At 38.9% G+C, this 18,570-nt stretch overlaps 1 protein-coding gene across 2 annotated transcripts in view; it reads left to right on the top strand.

Annotated features, from left to right (window-relative positions):
• rab6ba (RAB6B, member RAS oncogene family a) overlaps positions 1–18,570 on the top strand; it is a 49,933-nt gene that overhangs the window by 25,194 nt on the left and 6,169 nt on the right. Inside the window, exons 3-7 of one of the 2 annotated variants that reach the window (XM_038716695.1) lie at positions 8,095–8,148; positions 8,537–8,663; positions 10,182–10,293; positions 14,672–14,765; positions 16,186–16,252. In XM_038716695.1, coding sequence (XP_038572623.1) covers positions 8,095–8,148; positions 8,537–8,663; positions 10,182–10,293; positions 14,672–14,765; positions 16,186–16,252 — 454 coding nt within the window. The remainder of the gene's footprint in view (positions 1–8,094; positions 8,149–8,536; positions 8,664–10,181; positions 10,294–14,671; positions 14,766–16,185; positions 16,253–18,570) is intronic. The other variant, XM_038716697.1, reaches the window with a different exon arrangement.

The raw sequence follows: 18,570 nt of genomic DNA, 5'->3' as shown, positions 1-18,570 counted from the left end.
AGTCAATTCAGTTAAATTCAATTTTGCTTTATTGGCATGAATGTCAAATAACAATATTACAAAAGAGTCTCCACTGGTTCCCTGGCAACAACTCAGAACCAAACAATGGTCTGGCGCTTAACCTACTCTAAAATGGTGTATTGCTGTTTTTATACTTAGGTTTTTGTAGAGATTAAATAAACAGTAATAACGTGTTAGTTACAAGTTGTAGTAGGAGGACACAGCCAAGCTAACTGTTTCCCCATGTTTTCAGTCTTTGTACTAAGCTAAACTAAACAGCTGCTGGCTGTAGCTGGCATATTCAACTGACAGATATGAGAGTGATATCAATCTTCTGATCTAACTCTCAGCAGGACAGCGAATAAGCATAATTCCCAAAATGTTGTATTTTGCTTTGAGAGAATGGAGATCACAACATCTGGTGCACAGACTGAGGGTTGGTCAAACATATTGTTCTGTCTGTATTTAGTAAGTTTTCATTATATTTTGAGTGTTGCTACAAAGACCTGTTTTCTTTGGCCTTACTGCATCCTGCAAACCCCTTCCACCTAAAAAAGTAAAAAAGAAAAAAAATGTGTCTATTCTTCAGTGTTCACACAAGTACTGTGCTGTGCTGTAATGAGATTTGGATGGCTCATTGTGTGTGGATTAAACTGTCTGCGTTAGCCCTGTGATGCTGTGCTTTCATAGTTGCTGCTGTATCCTCTTATGTTGCAACATTCACAAGTCATGAAAGACTACAGAGCCAGACATTTCACGCTGACTGTTAGGGCTCATGTCTTTATGTTGTTAAGCTGCTGAATCCTCATCATACATAGGTGTTTCTTTTAACATGTCTTTGTCACCAGTTGTCATGGAACAGGATAATATTTGGGCAAAGTTGGTTGTGGGCTTGACTGGGAAGCAGAGTTATTATAACAACTGTTTACCCAACATCTCACCATATCAGCGCCTCAATGGTGGGAATGTACCTGGAGAGTTTTTGCTGGATGATTAGCTGATAGTGGAATGGAGAGACGCCTCTATATTTTGCTGTCCATTATTAGTATTTCTGGACCCAAATTGTCCCACCTCCCCACAGTGAAGTTTGGAAATGGATTTCTTTTAATTCAATATTCTATTTCAGAGGGTTTCAGACTGTGAGGCTTGCCTATACACAGAGTAGAGTAAGGTGGGCTGAGGCGTGAGGTCAAAGGTGCATGCTGGTGTTCTCAAAACAACACAAAGTTAGATTAGCATTGATTTGGCCAGCTTATCATCAGCCAACAGTTGCAGCTGAAGCAGTGGCTGTAACACACAGCTCATGGAGGCAATTATGGTACTTTAAAATCCTTAGTTTCCAATTGCTGCAATTTGCATAAAAAACATACTCTGATAGATACACACATTTTAAGATTCTTACACTGTCTTACACTCTTTATCTTTATCTGCGATGTCCTTCACAGAAAAAAGTCAATATTCCATTGAGAAATAACTAAGACATAACTTGTCTGAGAATCATCATGTTTTTAGGTTTTCTTCAGTATCTCTGTAATCTAGTAATAGTTGTCTGTACATTTATGGGCAAACAGGAACTGCTAATGGAGCCAGAATGTAAGTAAAGCTAGAAAAAAACTAGCTGTAGGCCACATTGTAACTCACTGAATATACTGAACATTATACTTCCTGTCCCCCAAATTATTATAGGATTATAGTTCGTACAGGATTATCGCCCAAATAAAATGAAGACAATATTACTACGACCACTACTAGGCTACTAATAATAATCATAATAATAATGAAAATTTGAGTGACAAATTCAGTTAATATTATTGTTGTTGTTATTGTGTCAATTTTGTCTAAAAAGGCGTTCCACAGTGGCAGACTTTGAAAACCCCTGCTCAATTTAAATCCAGTATTATGCAATATAGTATGACTGTAGTGATATGAATATCTTCATAGAGAAAGCCTATAAGGCATGGATAGCAAATGTGACACGATCATTTCCTTCATCATTTTCAGAGAGTAGCACACTCCCAAGTACTATTACCTGGAGTGAATGTGGGCATCTGTTGTTGCCTGCACCAAGGCCACTGCTGAAACTCCCAACCTGAATGCAGCTAGATAAATAACGACTCTGAAATCCAGCAGCCGTCAAACTCAGCACCCTTAGTGCAGTCATTCGGTGGAGCATGGGGGAACGCGGTTTTCTAGACAAATGGCCGTATGCACCAGCCTTGTTGTGAAGAGGCCTGAAGGGACAGAGCGCTCTTCTCACCCTCGCTTTTTCAGCCATGTCCTCCTATTGTAAGTGGGCAGACAGATGCCAGATTTATAGCTGCAGGCTTATTTAATAATGTCCCCATATGCTGTTTAATGTCAGTCTCTGCCCCATGTTAGTGTAATGGCCTGTGCACCAAATGATAACAGCAGCCAGGGAGGAATATGAAAATCATTTGGTTATTTTATTTGTGTGTAAAACAAAGCCATTTGAATCCACCACTTAACCCTACGTCCACAAAACAGCCTTGTCATTCCCTTCTTACAGTCACCTTCTGAGCCAAAGCTCAGTCTCTCCTAAATTATTGTGTGTGTGTGTGTGTCGTGTGTCTTAATGCCACTTTTCTTTCCTCCCTGGCTCAGTGACAGGTGGGGCTGTGAATGATTTTGCAGTTTTCATCTCCTAAGACCTTTGAGTATTAATTAAAATGCTGCATGCTTTAGCTCAGTTTGAGTGTTTTTGCTGCTGCTCAGAGGGGAGGCTAGATTTGCCCAGTGAGGGTGGAAAGATGCTCTGAATGTGAGCCTGCAGGTGACATCTGTCCTGATGAGAAGATTTATGAAGTCAAGGTTTTCCGGGCTACTTACTGAATCACCACATGTTTTTGTTTTCATGTATGTCAAGCTTTTAGATGTGAGCAGATCCAGTTCACTCCTTTGAAGGAGGAACGGCAGTATATTTAGAGGGCCATCAGAAAGATGAAACAGAGCGTGGCTTTAGTCAGCAGGAGGATGACTAAGGCCAGATTTGCTGCCTCTAAAGCAGCAGACTCCCATCAAGCCAGCCACCCAACCGGGAGAGACAGAGGCAGGCGTCCTCAGTGCCTGGCAGCACATGCTAAAGGGCTCAGAGCCCTCCAGAGGCAGAGCGCTTTTGTCAGCTGTGGTGGAGCTGTCAGTCAGATCTGGCCACCAGGCTGTGACTGCATCTGTCTGCTCTGCCCAAATACTCAGCTGTTAGGTTTACCAACTGGCGAATGTGATTTATTGGACATTTTACGTATGTCCATTGAGCTCCTCCTTCTGTATTTAAATTAATTTTTTAATTTCACGAAATTTCAAAACAGTTTTAACATAATGTATCTAATATGTATTACCCTATTTGAGTAAACAGGACAGAACTGAAACAATTAATTGATTAGTGCAAAATTGTTTAAGTACAGTAACTTTTTCTAGGAATAATGCCAAACTTTCATTACTTCCAGCTTAAATGTGAGGCTACCAGTCAATCAACAGAAAGTGAATCTGCAGCAATTCTGATAATTGATTAAACATTTAAATCAGTTATCAAGCAAAATGTCAAACTAAATGATAAATGAAGAAAATGATAGATAATCAGTAATGGAAATATGATAACACTAGTTGCAGCCCTGATCCTCTGTCTGTTTTAGCCAGCCAGAGTGTGTCATGGGTAAGGCTTAGTGCAGACTGAGGTGTGGACCCAAATGCAGACAATACGAGAGGAGGTGCAGTTCAGAAAATATTTATTAACTCAAAACTTAACTTAAACAGGCTTCCACGGGAGCTCGAGGCAAGAGTCCAAACAAAGGTAATTCCAACAGATGAAAACACAAAACATGAAAGACTGCATGGCCAGAGTCAGGACTAAACAGGAAACAGGACTACACTAAAACATAGAGACATAAGACTAAGGACTAAGACACAGACCAAAATAATAAAACACGGAAGTACACAGACCGGGAAAAACACTAAACATGAACTAAAGCACAGGACTAAGAACTAAGATAAGAGACAAGACCAATACTTAGAAAACTTAAACATGCGAATGAACAATAGATTAAACAAAACCCTAAACATGAGAAGATCAAAGCTTATAGAAATACAGAACCCCAAAACAGACTTAAACAGGAAAAACATGAACACAAAACCACACTCCTAACAGACTGACACTTTTTTGTCTTTGCTGCGGCAACAACCCGATCTGCTATCAGGGTTGGAAGATTGGTTTAACCTTAAATTAATGTTGTAGTCGAGTACAAATCTAACTAATAATGCTCTGTGACATGAGTAAAATGAGTAGCAAGCTGTGATTGTAATGCTCTACATATATTATTACCACAGCCTCCTGTCTGATGAAGGCATGATCATAGATTCATCTCTTCCGTCTTGTGTTGGCGGTGAACTTCAAATTAATTGGTGATTTGGTGTGTTCACAAACTGCTGTCAAATACGGCACTGTGAGCAAATGGCAGTGTGCTTACTATGACTCAAGGTCTTTTGGTATAACAGCATCCCTGCCAGATGGTAGACCTTGAAAGTCCTGGAGGGAGCAGCAGTGGTGGAAGTATTCCTATTCTCTACTTACATAAAAGCAGAAATACCATATTACAAAAAACAAATATTATATAATAGTATAATAATTTATTGGGTCATAAATCCAACAATTTACCTGTGCAAATATAATTTACTGACTAAACTGTGAAGCCTATGCCTATAAAGCGCTGGGCTGTATGCATGTACATATGTTGGCTCAGAGACTGATTGCTAGACAATTTTACGGGATAATGAGACTGAAGAATTATTGTGAAGTTTTTGGTCATTGCAACTCCCAAAAAGTCAAAGTCAGCCTTCTTCTCACTATATTTAAGGCCTAATCCATCACTGCAGTATTGTGCCCACTGCTGAAACACTTTCCACATTAATCATCCTATTACTTTCAGACTTCACCTCAATAAATTGTGTTCTAGTTAAGTACATTTACTGTCTGAATTTAAATATTCAATAAATGGAGATAATGTTTCAGCCAAATGAAAAATACAGCAGGGATTTTTGTTCTGGTGTTACTCGACACACTTCCCGATATGTCAATGACGTAGTAGGATTTGTCAGAAATGGTCTCACATTAGCTAACATTTTAAAATCAGTGTGTTTGACTGCTCATAGCACACTGTCTGCTAACAGTTGGGATGTCCCAGATAAGGTCTGCAGCTCAGGACAATTAAACTGTCAACTCTGCAACAGCAGAGGGATTACAAGGTTCCATAAAATAAATTTCCTGAAAAATCATGTGTGTTTTGTCAAGTCTGGCCAGCTGATTCACCATTTTCAAGTGCTTATAAACCTACTGGAACATCTACCCTGGTACCATGACTGTCACAGTGGCTTGATTCAATTCTCATCACCCAAACTGGGAAACATTAATGGATTATATTAGTTTTACATATTATGTGACCCTGGAAGTGTGATTGTCACAAATACCTATATATAATTGTCTTTAAAATCTTTTGTTAATTCTGATTGTCTTAAATTGGCGCAACTAATGAGATTATTTTCTTGTCTTGACTGAAAATAGTTAAGGATGCCAATCATATTTTGCCAGAGCTCAAGGTGACATTTTCAAATATGTTATTTTGCCCGACCAACAGTCCAAAACCCAAAGCTTTTCATTTTAAAAAGATGCATGACAACAAAAAGCATAAAGTCTTTACCTTTGAAAATCTGATGCCAGTGGCAGTTTGGCATTTGTGCTTAAAAATGAACTGAAACGATGAATTAATTGTTTAAGCTCTAGTCATTGCTTTTATTTATATACACATATGTGGTAAGTCTGGGAAAAAGATTTACCTACAAGCATAATCTTTGTTGCTGGTAATGGAGATTACATATGAAGAGAAAAGAATTGGACATTTAAGAAAATCGTACTAATGCAAAAAGCTTTGGTCAGCTTTAGTAAGATACAGTTTATTCACCCTGACTCGATCAAGGCGGAGTTGCTTGCATTATATGGAGTCGTTCTTAATGTCTCCTGATATGCTCGCACATCAAATATTTACATCAAAATCAGCTCATTTAATGATGATTTCCACATATGAAAAAATATCTTAAGACTAATCTCTGAAGGCCAGATTCTAGTTAAAATGTCAAAAAAGCATTTAAAATATTTCAGTGAAATCCCTCAGATCTAAGCATTTTTGGCCCCAGTCCAGAGAGCAGAGAAGAATTATTAATAATTTCTGGCCATCTAATCTGTTCATGTATAGCTGTCTGGGTGGGATTCTATATTTAAAACTGACCGCCTACAGCACAACTGCTATCCCCCAAGAAAAAACCCTGCAACATTTCTATTGCTTTAACTGCATTCAAGCTATTGTGTCAATAATATCACTCCAAATCAAGTTTTCTTAGCTTGCCCAAAAATTCTTTAATTGTATCTTCATTCTTTGGGCTGTTGTGGAGGTCTGTTATGCATTCCAGTGACAGACAGACAGAAAGTTGTTAAGCACTTATAAACCATATCCTGCCAGAATAAACAGAGGATTTATTCTGGAAGTTCATGTAATCCACCTGTCAGTTTTGGTGCTGATAATAAAAAGCATACATATAAATTAGACAAAATTTATTTTACTTTTAGAAAGTCAAAGCACTGGCTGTGCTTCATCTGAATGAGTGTAAAGGAAGTGTATTAATGACTTCCTGTCTTCATGCCAGACTCTCTGAGTTATTCCACTGTGGTAGCTAGCATTGCCAGGGAAACGAGTGCGTGATCAAGCTGCTGATGCCCAGTTCTGTCAAAGTGGGCAGTGGGCTCCCTGCTGGACTGCCTAACATAGACAAACACAACGGACCACCTGCTTAGTCATGGATGGGAAAAAATGTATCAAATGTATTTTAGGACAAATAAAATTTATCAACAATAAACTTGGCTGTTAAATACAAGTAGAAATTCAGTGTCATTCCCTGTTAGCCTATCAGACCCGTCAGCCATCTACAGTACGTGCTCCATCTGGCCAGTGCTGGAGTTTGCGGGCTGGGGTCACACAGGCTTTAAATAGGCAGCTGGGCACTGCTGCGTAATCCTAGGTCAGTCCTACACAAGCTGCTGACAAGCCCTTTACACCTTCGCCCCCTCACATGTACACTGAGACACCAAACATCTGGAGGTGCTGCATAAAATGGTCATGAACCACATCTGCCTTAACCAGCTGTCATTAAAAGTCTCCCACTCCAAACTCTTCTGTCTTTCATAATGCAGCTATTGTTCTTATTAATACAAATATTTAAAGCTCCTACTGTCTAACAGAATATACGGAACATTTCCAACACTAATAGAAGAGTTACTGCTAATACTGAATTTCATAATGAAAAGAAGCATGAGATCTGAAAGTTTATTGTCACATGTCCAAAACCAAACTGTTCTGGCAGAAAAATCCAGTAAAACAAACAAACCCAGATCTGCAGTTTAACATTGATTTGTAGGCTTTGTGTCGCCCCAAGCCAGAGCACCTGATGATATCATAGCAGTCAGTAAAGCTGAAAGCCGAGGGCTTGGCTGTGGAAAGTAAACATCCCTTGAAGAGGCAACACAGTGCCATCTGCCTCGTGATACAATAAGGGAATGATTAGATTGCTATTATAAATGGATAATGTGGGATGATGAGAGCCATGATTTCAAGTAGCCCATTGAGTATAAAAACACATACAAAATACACAACATATTGAAAAAATAAAGCTGTTCTGATTATTGAAGTGGAATATTTGCACAGTGATAGCTGACTGTAACCTGCTCCAATTTAAAAACTGACTGCATTTGATGATCAGTCAATGGATATTACAGACTCAAAATTAATCACATAGTTAAATCAACAGTCTATTAAAATTGAATGTTATAAGCTTGCATTATATTGTAGGGGTATTTATTACACACATACATGGGGCGATGTGAGGGTGATGTGGACTCTAATCAACCATGGATCGTACAGTAATCTGCACTCTCCGTCACCTTTTGCCTCTTTAACTTGCTTTAGTCAGTTTCTCAGTAAATACAAGGTATTTATCGTGATGTTGATCCATGGATGTCTTCTTTCCCTAAACTAGGCCACAATTGGAATTGACTTCCTGTCGAAAACGATGTACTTGGAAGATCGAACGGTAAGAACCTCATTTACAGCTATATAATGTGATGATGTTGTCAAGATGTTAAATGTCTGTAATGTGTCAGTAGTGCAGTACCTCCTGCACGTACTGTAGAACTGTTCCTCACTACAGTAATGCATGCATTGAAACCCAGATGAACAGCTTGTTTGTAGCTTGTGATATGTAGATGAATAAAATCAAATCTGTCTGCGTGTCTGTTTATCTTGGAATCTCTTGCTCTTGTGCTCATATATATAATGTGTGAATCTTGTGTACGCTCAGACACATAACTTATTGTGCATGTTTATGACGGTGTACATGACGTGTAAGCTTGTATGTGTGCGTGGAGTGAGCCTACTGATTCCAGGCTCTCTGACTATCTGAATAATCTCAGCCTCCTCAGCTTTCTCTCTCTGAACCCCAGGTGAGGTTGCAGCTCTGGGACACGGCGGGACAAGAGCGCTTCAGGAGCCTCATTCCCAGTTATATACGGGACTCCACTGTGGCTGTGGTGGTCTACGACATTACAAGTCAGTGTCCCTCGTAAAAATATTATATCTGTTACATCTGCAAGTATTCACCTTTAATCATACCTAAGTTGTCCTATTTCACCTGCTTACTGTCAACACAAGTAACCAGAGGTCACAAACTTCACTGTCTCTAATTGTGAAACATGTGTGACTGATGGATGGAGTAGCAAAATCTTATTTGAGATTTCACAAATATCAGCCATCTCCTTAAAATTTCCCTAAAGCAAATTGGATCCAGATGAGACATTTTGCATTAACCTCCCATCCATTCAAATTCTCTTCAAGTCCAACTGAAATTAAATTGCATTTACATTTCTGACAGCATACATATGTGCTCTGTAAACCACATGTCCTGTGTTCTCCTTGGAGAAAAAAATCGAAAACCGAAAGGTGGAAATGTATACATTACATTTTGTTTCATGGCGGCGCCCTTTATCTTTGCGTTAATTGGTCAAAATACAGTTTGTTCTCCATCTACATTGATGAATAGCTTGTTTCCTTACAGCCAGTCAAATCTTGCATAAAGCAGTAGTGAGAGCAGACGGTCACGCTGAGCCAGACAGCAGCCTGCTACACAACACAAGAGCCACAGAGTTTGAATATCAACCCACATTAACTTTCTTAACTTTGCTTAAGTGTCCTTCTTATACAACTAAAAAACTTGAACACTCGCCTTTCTGCCCCTGAGCTTGTTGAACAACCCATCAAACAAACGTTCACCATGAAAAAGTGCACTGCTAACGTCATGTTTCTTTGTATCACCTTGCTGTTATATTCTGCTTATCAGTAGTAGTGCAGTGAAACAGCAGTATTCAGCAGTAGTATTTATAAGGTGGCCCTTGCTCATACAAAGAAGTAATACCCTGTAAAACCATGTCATTTATTTTCAGTTGGTTTTATAAGGATATTTATTGTTTTCCATGACAAAAAGTGACGTTTTTCTCTCTCAAATCTGTCAGTGGCTTCTGCTTAATTGAAAAAGCAAAGACCAAAACACAGCACAACATGGCTGCCCTCAGGAAGTGAATTTAATTCCTTATTTTGTGGGGCGTTAGGGTTACCATCCCCCCAAACAGGTCTGTCTGGGGTGGCTCTTTTTCAACCTGAAAATGTCTTGGGGTCTGTCTCATCAAATCCCCAGTCCAAGAATACAATACGACCATCAGTCTACATGCCAGCAAGCGCGCAGTCTCAATGGACCTGGCAAGGTCAAAGGGATTTATTTAGAACTTTAACATATGTCAGAGCATGTGCAGTATAATAAGTATAAGGATTTATTGTGTAATTCCATCATACAGCATCATCCATCAGCTAATATCTTCAGATCATGATATTATTAATATGATCTGCTGCATGAGGTTTATCTGGATCTTCTTCATTGATTAATAATTTATACATATCATAAAATGCAAAACTCTTTGATTCATTTTATGTCAGCAGATTTCAAATTACTTCCTGCCAGCTGTGATGAATACGCAAATGTTGTCAAAGACGTTATTTCTTCCCTTTCCTCAACAGATGTTAATTCATTCCAGCAGACGTCGAAATGGATTGAGGACGTGCGAACAGAGAGAGGAAGTGATGTCATCATTATGCTTGTCGGCAATAAAACAGACCTGGCAGATAAGAGGTATGTAGTTATTACTGAACCTGCCTTCTAACGGCATTACGTCAGTCACCTTTTGTCTTTTTAGTCAGCGTTTTCTTTTATGTCTCAACGCCATGGCAACTGTGATGTGCAAAGTGTCAGTCGGTGTCTGTCAGTCTGTAGGAACATTTAGTTGAGCACAATACCTCAATAACAAAACACGATCAAAACATCAGGCTGACTCCACAGGCTCCCCTGCAGAGTAGATGGTTTGATTAGCTGTCACATCGTCTTGCCGAATAAATCTGTATGTTAATGAGACAGAACTGATTACCTTGAGACCAACTCCTTAATACTTTACCATATGAATTTAATATTAATACCACCTACCACAATGTTACATGAAGACAGGCATGATATATCAAATATCTAAATGAATACATACAGCCGAACTGGTTATTTTTAGCGGACATTAGGCAATTATACTGCTCTGACTGCTTCGAAATGAGAAAATGACAGCTTGCCTGGGGACGTTATTCAGTGATTTAGCCCCTGGTGACACTTGAGCAATCAAGAATGGTGTTCACAAGGGAATATTTTTCATATATACATATACAGTACGTATAGAGCTGATCTAACTATCGTTCATCAGGAAACAGTGAGAAAATGCTGTTGAAAGCTGAGAAGGAAAGATAGATTACTTTGAAAAGAGAATGCTTAGAGGAACAGGGTACAAATGAAATGACGTGAAGCAGAAACATAACAGCAGAGGAAGAAAAGCAGAAATTAAAGGAAGAATTGAATCGTAATGTTGTCAGTTCTTATATCGCCTCCTTTTTTCATGTAAAAGTCCTGTTCCTCTGTTATCACCTAATGTGGTGTTTGTGTGTTTTTTTATTGATTCTCTTAGAGCTCTATTTGACCACAAAGTCTTTTGAGATGCATTATACCTTTTATCAGAGAGAGTTAACACATACATAAAAACATGCTAAATGAATTCGCTTTATTCATGTGTCAGTGCAGAAATGTGCAGTGGCTGTTGAAGCACTGAACAACTGTAACAGTGTCTGGTGAGGTTTACACTGCACAACATTAACTAGCAAAGTAACATTAGCATGTTAGCATGCTGATGATTTATGTCAATACACCAATGTACCTAAGTACATTCTCACAGAGCTTCTAGCATGGCTATAGACTCTTGGTCTTGTTTTAAATAATTAGTTATAATTAAACACATTATTATATATTTACCTTTTATCTCACATGAGTTATGTATTTTAGGAAATATCATATCTGAGTATACATGCTTTACTTCTCAGTATATACATGAAGATCACTCATTAGTTGTCATTAGTAGCAGATTTCTGAGCTAACCACACTTCATGTGGTCCATTAATATGACCATATTGTTGCTGTTCTGTCATCTTAAGTAATGACACTGCTCTGAGACTTCCTAACTTGGTGTTGTGTGATTGGGGGTGTCCTTTAGCTTAGCATCAGATGGCTGCTCCATAAATAAAATTATTATTATTATTACTTTCTTTCTCTTTGATATTTATGTGGTGAGTAACCATATGTGCACATATGCACCGATTTAATTGTTATTGTCCATATTATTTGCCCATTCAGTAACAATAACTTTTACTGCATTAACATGTCGAGGATAAACTTGGAGCTGCAGAAAGAGATTCCCACTGGCATACTGGTGTCTTAGATTCAATCCGTAACTGACTGAAGGGAAAGCAGGAAAACTGCTGGGGATGGCAGTTTCCAGGATGAATCTCACTGGATCTGTCAGTAAAGGTTCATGGCTGCCATGGCAGCAGATCAAAGGCAAAAGCTTTCGATTTTGAGATTGGGATTGCAAAGGCATAGTAAGACTGGACCAGTATACAATGTCCCATCTGTTTCCACAATGTAGTAAGGAGAATATTTAAGATGCTATCAACCTAAGACTCACCAATGAACTGTAAACTAGCTGGCTTGTTGCCTGAAATTCAGGTTTTATCTTCTGTTATGTCTAAATGCATCCTGCGAGCTGAGCTAGTCAAAAGAACGTGTGGTGCTGAGAGAAATGATTTTGAAAATGTTAGCCTCCAGGAAAAACAGTGAACTGAAAACTACTGAACCTTTTAACTTCTGGGTCATTTATCTTGCAACTGCAATTTAGTTCAGTCATAATGGGATCCGGAAGTTAAAGTTCCAGAAAATGTTCCATGACAAAGAAGTAAAGGATATTAACGTCACCTCAGCGTCCTCTGCTAGTTGGCTTCTTGTTACAGGTAAATCAGCTGTTTTGCTGTTTGTTTGAGCCTGACAGCTTTTTGCACAAATCAGTACGGAAAAATAAAATGGCTATTTTTAACTATAGTACTCCAATTTCCAACTGCATTGTCTTGACCCATCATTGTGAATCTTATAAATGAGTTCACTTTTTCTACCTATTTTTTTCATTTATTGCAGGAAAAGGACATTGAGATTGATCATTTTGACACTCGTCATGCAAATGTGTTTGGACATGCCAGTGAATGTACTGTTATTTGTGTTCACTGGCTCCAGTGATGCTACAGGAGATGGAGGTTTAAATAGTCAATTTTATTTGGATTCACTATGTGACAATGTAGAAATATGCATCAACTGAAAAAGAATAAGTAGTGCTTGTGCATTTTAGACCTTTATCTCTTCCTTCAAAATGAGGTAGAGATAAAGGTCTGGAAGGGAGTGTTTTTCTCTGTGACATCTTAAATCTGTTTCTAGGTGGATGTGAGTGTGGCTGGACCTTTAAAAAACATCTTAAAATAAGTCAATGCTGCAATTTTGTTACATTGTCTTTCACTTTATCTGCACTGGTGCCCTACCTTTGACATAGCTGAGAAGAAGCAGAGACTTATGTATATTACTGTGATATGGTGCATTTTGATTATCATTTGCTCCGGAGGTGTTTGTTGGTTTATTCATTCATGCGTGGCTGAGCTTTTCACAACGCTCAGTGCTAAGGGGAGTTAAAGTATGCACAGTTTAGGTGCTGCAGAGTCCCTGAAGCCCTGCATAAGGGAAACCTAATGTACCAGGCAGCATCAGCCAAGTGGAGCCTGATATGCTGTAGACCGACAGGTGTCAGCTCTGGGACTTAAACTGTACTGGTTACATTTACGTTTAAGTTATTGTACTTTCACTTAATACAATCAGCCTTAACGATTTGGAGCCTTCACAGGGGGCTGATGTGATCAGATATGAAAATGATTTCAAGAAGTCATAACGTAGACAAACAGATAACCCAAATAATACAGTGCTGTGTTGAAGCTTATATTAAACCTGCATAAACTTGAATATAAACACTCAAGATTTGTAGTGGATACAGTACAAAACAATGCAAAGGAAAAGAAGCAAGCTTTGTTTTACTTGAGTTTGTAATGATCATGGATACAAATGGCACTGCTCCCTTAATTGCATACCCTGTTGAAGAGATGTGATCACCAGTGGTAAGAGCTGACGTCATGTTTAGGAGAGAACTCCAAACGCCCGCTAGCGTGCATGAATGTTGCTAGGCTGCCACATTTCTTTTTTGCCAACTGCCTGTCTGAAGATGAATAACCCTCGTTGTTGTTTAAGTTGGAACTGAGATGCATGCATCCAGAAATAGCCACAGCAGTACTGGTGCAACTCTGTCAGGTGGTGTTATTATGTAAATACATCTTCAGTGCAGTGTTTTTGTTCTCACTGCAGAAACTACTTGTTCTATCTCACAAAGACTGAATTTGTCTTTCTTCTGTGCTGTGATGCAAAGGGGGAGCTATTTAAAGAGATGAGGATCAGTTGTCGCCCTGTTTGGTGCTTTGCACAACAGGATAACTTGTCGGTGTGTATGTTTCAATAGATGTAACACCAAACAGATGTAAGTTGAAAGTAAAGAGTGGTGTTTTTGAGTAAGCACACAGCTAAGATTCCCTTTGTGTTGAGAGGAATAAAGAAGACAGACTGGTGATGTCATGGTTTTCCCAGAAGACCAGTGGCAGGTTGATTTAAGCCAGTCGTCTGAGCGAACCTGCTGGCTGTGCGGAGGCTGTGGAGTCAGCAGAACTCTGTTTGTGTTAATGGACACCTGACACAGTCTCGCAGCGAGAGCCAAACAATCACTGCCAGATTCATTAAAATGTAATGCAAATTGGCTGTTATTAATTTCTTGCCGGACAATGTAATTAATCATTCTCCATCATTAGCTAATTAAGTCTGGTGTAGCCTCACTAGCCTAGAATAACAGGAGCTTCAGCTGAGTCTTTGTGTAGTGTCTACTTGTCTTTGTTAAACGTTAATATGAGATAACCGGCCTCTGTTTTGTGACTGCATTCTGTAAACAGTTCATTACGATCTCTAATGCATTAATCTGAAATGTTCTGATGATAATCCCCTCTTTTCACAGGCAAATCACAATTGAAGAAGGTGAACAGAGGGCTAAAGAGCTGAGTGTCATGTTCATAGAGACCAGCGCCAAGACGGGTTACAACGTCAAACAGGTGAGTTCAGAGTAAGTTTGGTACTTAGATATGGTAAGTCTTTGATTTAGAATCACCCCCCCTCCCCTCCCCCCGCCTATGAGTGACTGTTGCAATTACGGACATATAACCATAAATGATGATAGTATTCATTTTAATGTCCCACTGATCGCTGTTTTGACTTCATGGTTTATGAAGAAACATTCTTCATGACAGAAGCTTCATGTTTTTACATAACAGGTTTCTTGGTCACAGATTTTCTTGAAACAATTATGTCATCACTTTCCTCGTAAAGCTGATTATGTATTTATTTATTTGAAACATGCATGCTTTACATCCATGTTTGCTAACTGGCAGCCTTTAGGCAATTGGCCAGGTGTGCAGAAGTGAGAGAGTAGGCAGGGTCTGAATTTCTCTCTCGAGCTCTCTTTCTTTAATTATTTACACTGCTATTTTTGACACTTTTCATGTGAGTGCAACACCGTGAATGCCTTCCAGGAGAGACTGTCTGAAATTTTGTGCCTTTATCCCCACATGTGCGTGCACACAATTCAAACAAAACAGGGACAGGTCTCTTGTTTTTCATACAAATACCCCTCAGAGAAGCACAGGTAAACACAGGTGAGACTGCCTTCCTGTGTGAGGCCATGCTGACACTATTAGCATCTCGCCAAGACTGAATTGTGCATGTATTCATTCCTTTTTAGTGACATTGAATTAGTAACTGAGGTTCAGAGAGATTTGTGGGTCGCAGATACAAAGAAAAGCACAGTCCGGCTGAACGACAGTGATTTGTCTCTGAACAGATGCTTGTGGTCGAAAACAACGACTGTCTGTTAAGTTAATAAATAGTGAGATGAAGGCAAGCTGGATTGTGTCTGTCAGTGAATGGTGTTGCTTGCAGCCGCCTCTCGCAGCCCGTAGCATTGCAAACAGACGAGGCTATTCTTCACCTTTCTTCAGGACTGTGGACAGGATGGAACATGGTTGTGTGAAACCTGCAAAACAAAGGTCACAGTACTGCCTCCAAAGGCTGCAGTGTTCATGCTGTTGAGCTGTGTCATCACAACACACTCTTTCATTATCAACTTATTACTAATGTAATGTAAGACTACCTGTTGATGAGCCAAATCATCCTGTTAACATGACATTTTTATTGTTTTAAAAAAATTACATCAATTTAGTTTTTATTTTCAACTCTTGTATATTCCTAGTTGATATACAAGTAAAACAAATAGTAATAAATGGCTGCATGGATAAAAGTGTTTTGCAGTGTTTGGGTATTATCTGGATAATAAATCACTGGATACTATTGTCACCAGAAATTAACTGTGTATCCGAGGCCAGTTGTTAGATAAATCACACAAAGAAAGTGTTCATGTTATGTAACCCTGATTCAGTCTACAAACAGAGTGCCTTCATTTTGTTTCTTTCTTTCCAGCTGTTTCGGCGTGTGGCAGCTGCTCTTCCAGGAATGGAAAGTATGCAAGAAACAAGCAAAGAAGGGAGTATCCTTTGACTCATTTACATTATATGAAAATCCCCTTTTCATCATATGAAAAACAGATCTTATTAATGATATGTGAACAGACTACTCATTTTAATCTTGATGTGATAGCATCATTCACTGCTTGCTTTTAAATGAAAGGAGTTCCAGAAGTGAACTCTGCACACTGGCACCTATTTAAACAGCAGTCACTTCCCTTTCCAATTAAATGTGTTTTTAGCACGACACTCTTGCTGTTTTGCAGCCCTGGCGGCTGAGAAGTGCAGGAGGCCAGTTAGACTGTAGGCGCCTGCAATTTTGTCTATGGTGGTTAGTCAGATTTGCTCATTTACAGCAGCGACAGGAATGTCAACATCCAGCTATCTGTTAGCCTGTGATGCGGCTGCAAACAACTCTGCTAACTGGCACCTCATATCTGCTGCTGTCGCCTGAGCATGTCACAGCTCCACCTGTGGAAGATTTGCCAGGAGCTGCAGCCTCTAACATTGTATTCTTCAGGAAGTAGCATTTAATACTGCTAAATAATTGAAATATCCCCCAGCTACTGAGAGTATCCTAGATCGTTTTTCAGTCTTACAAATTAGAATTAAACACACGCACAGTGTAGAATTTATTTGTTTTGATTACATTTAAGGAGTGATTTGACTCAGTGTGCTCTCTGTAGATTAATTGCTAACACAGAGAGGCACATGTTTATCCCTGATGTCAAAGGAGATAAGTACAGCAGCTGAGACAGATTTTAGTTGTAATTTTCATCAGTAACTAAAGAGAGCCCTCAGGCTGTCTGGGCTCCTCGCATTGACTTTTACATCTGTAAAAATATCCAGTGTGGTTAACAATGATGCGGCTACACTTCACACTCACTCTTTTAGATGATTTTTATAGTCTTCAGTTTTAAGAGGCATTCCAAGCATAATATGTCTGCACTGTACTTTGATTGTTTTCATTCTCAAATAAGGCTTTTTAGCTCTTTTGATTTAAACCCCTACAGTTATCCTCTTGTTATTAAAGTTTTTATCGATTTTATTTCTTTTAAAGGGAAAGAATACAAAAATAAATGCAGATAAAACACATATATAAAGAACCTAACAACAGAGACTATCCCAGCCCATGCATACAAAGACTATGTATATATTATATGATACGTAGAGAGAAAATAATCCTAAGATCCTAATAAAATGTTAATAAAAGACAAAAAAACTTGGAAATCATTAGTTCAAATCAAATGTTTTTGAAGTTTGACACTGGCTCCCACACAACTGCTTTTTTTTTTTGCCAATACTTGTTTACAGTTTGGAAAATGTGATTAAAAGTAAATTAGTATGCAGAATTAGCTATTAGCAGATCCTGTTTGTAATGCACTGATGAATGTACACACAGGTGTCACTGGATTACTTTGATACTGAAGACAACGTAAAAATGGAATTATTATTAGGCAAGCTCTGGAGTTATAAGGAAAGTCTTTTCCCTGTGGTTTCTAACTTATGGATGTTTATGGATGTGGATGTTTATTTGCGATGGACATCTGGGATGTTCTAATGAAGTTCTCGGGAAATTGCACTCCATCTAAAAATATGTGAATCATGTCACTGTTTTATGACTCCGATACTTCCTGTCCCAGGATGCACCTGTCCCCGTTACCTCATGCAATATCTTTGCCTCTCCTTGGGGGGTGGGGGGGGCTCACATTTCAAAAACCTCTGGTTCAAATGATGCTATATCTGTCATTAAAGGATAGGTTCACATTTTTTCAAGTATGTCTTAAAACAACACTCATATGTACATTTAAAATGTTTTTACATGCTGTAATAATTCCTTCTGTTCATACTGACAATTCAGAGACTCCCTTCCTACTGCCAATGTGAGTGATGGGGGACAAATCGCATTAGAAATGGGTATATAGGCACCTGATTGTTTTAAGAATGAAAAAATGTGAATCCCTCCTGTAAAATAACCCGTTCTGTACTTGACTTTTTCATTTTCAAAATATGATCTGGCAGCTGAAATTAAACTCGTTAGAGAGAAATCCTAGGTAAACAAGACCTGTCACTTAAATAGACCTAGGTATACAATACTTCTGCTGTCATCAATCACAATTGCTTGTTCCTGAATGTTGCTACAACTAAAACTAAGTCTGAAGACATGTTTCTTGTGTATATACAGTAAATCAGCGACGTTTGATGTTATCACTGTTGCTCCTCTGACAGCACCAGCCCTTCACATTCTCCTCAACACACAAAGCAGGATGCCATCTCTATGGTAACAGTGGGTGAACTATGAAATTGCCTTTGATTTTGCCATGTGCATAAAGCGCTGTCG

Source organism: Micropterus salmoides, unplaced genomic scaffold (genome assembly GCF_014851395.1).
Source record: "Micropterus salmoides isolate LMB-PRFRI ecotype aquatic unplaced genomic scaffold, ASM1485139v1 Ms_hic_scaffold_13, whole genome shotgun sequence".
NCBI lineage: Eukaryota > Metazoa > Chordata > Actinopteri > Centrarchiformes > Centrarchidae > Micropterus > Micropterus salmoides.
This window is presented reverse-complemented; position numbering and strand designations above follow the sequence as displayed.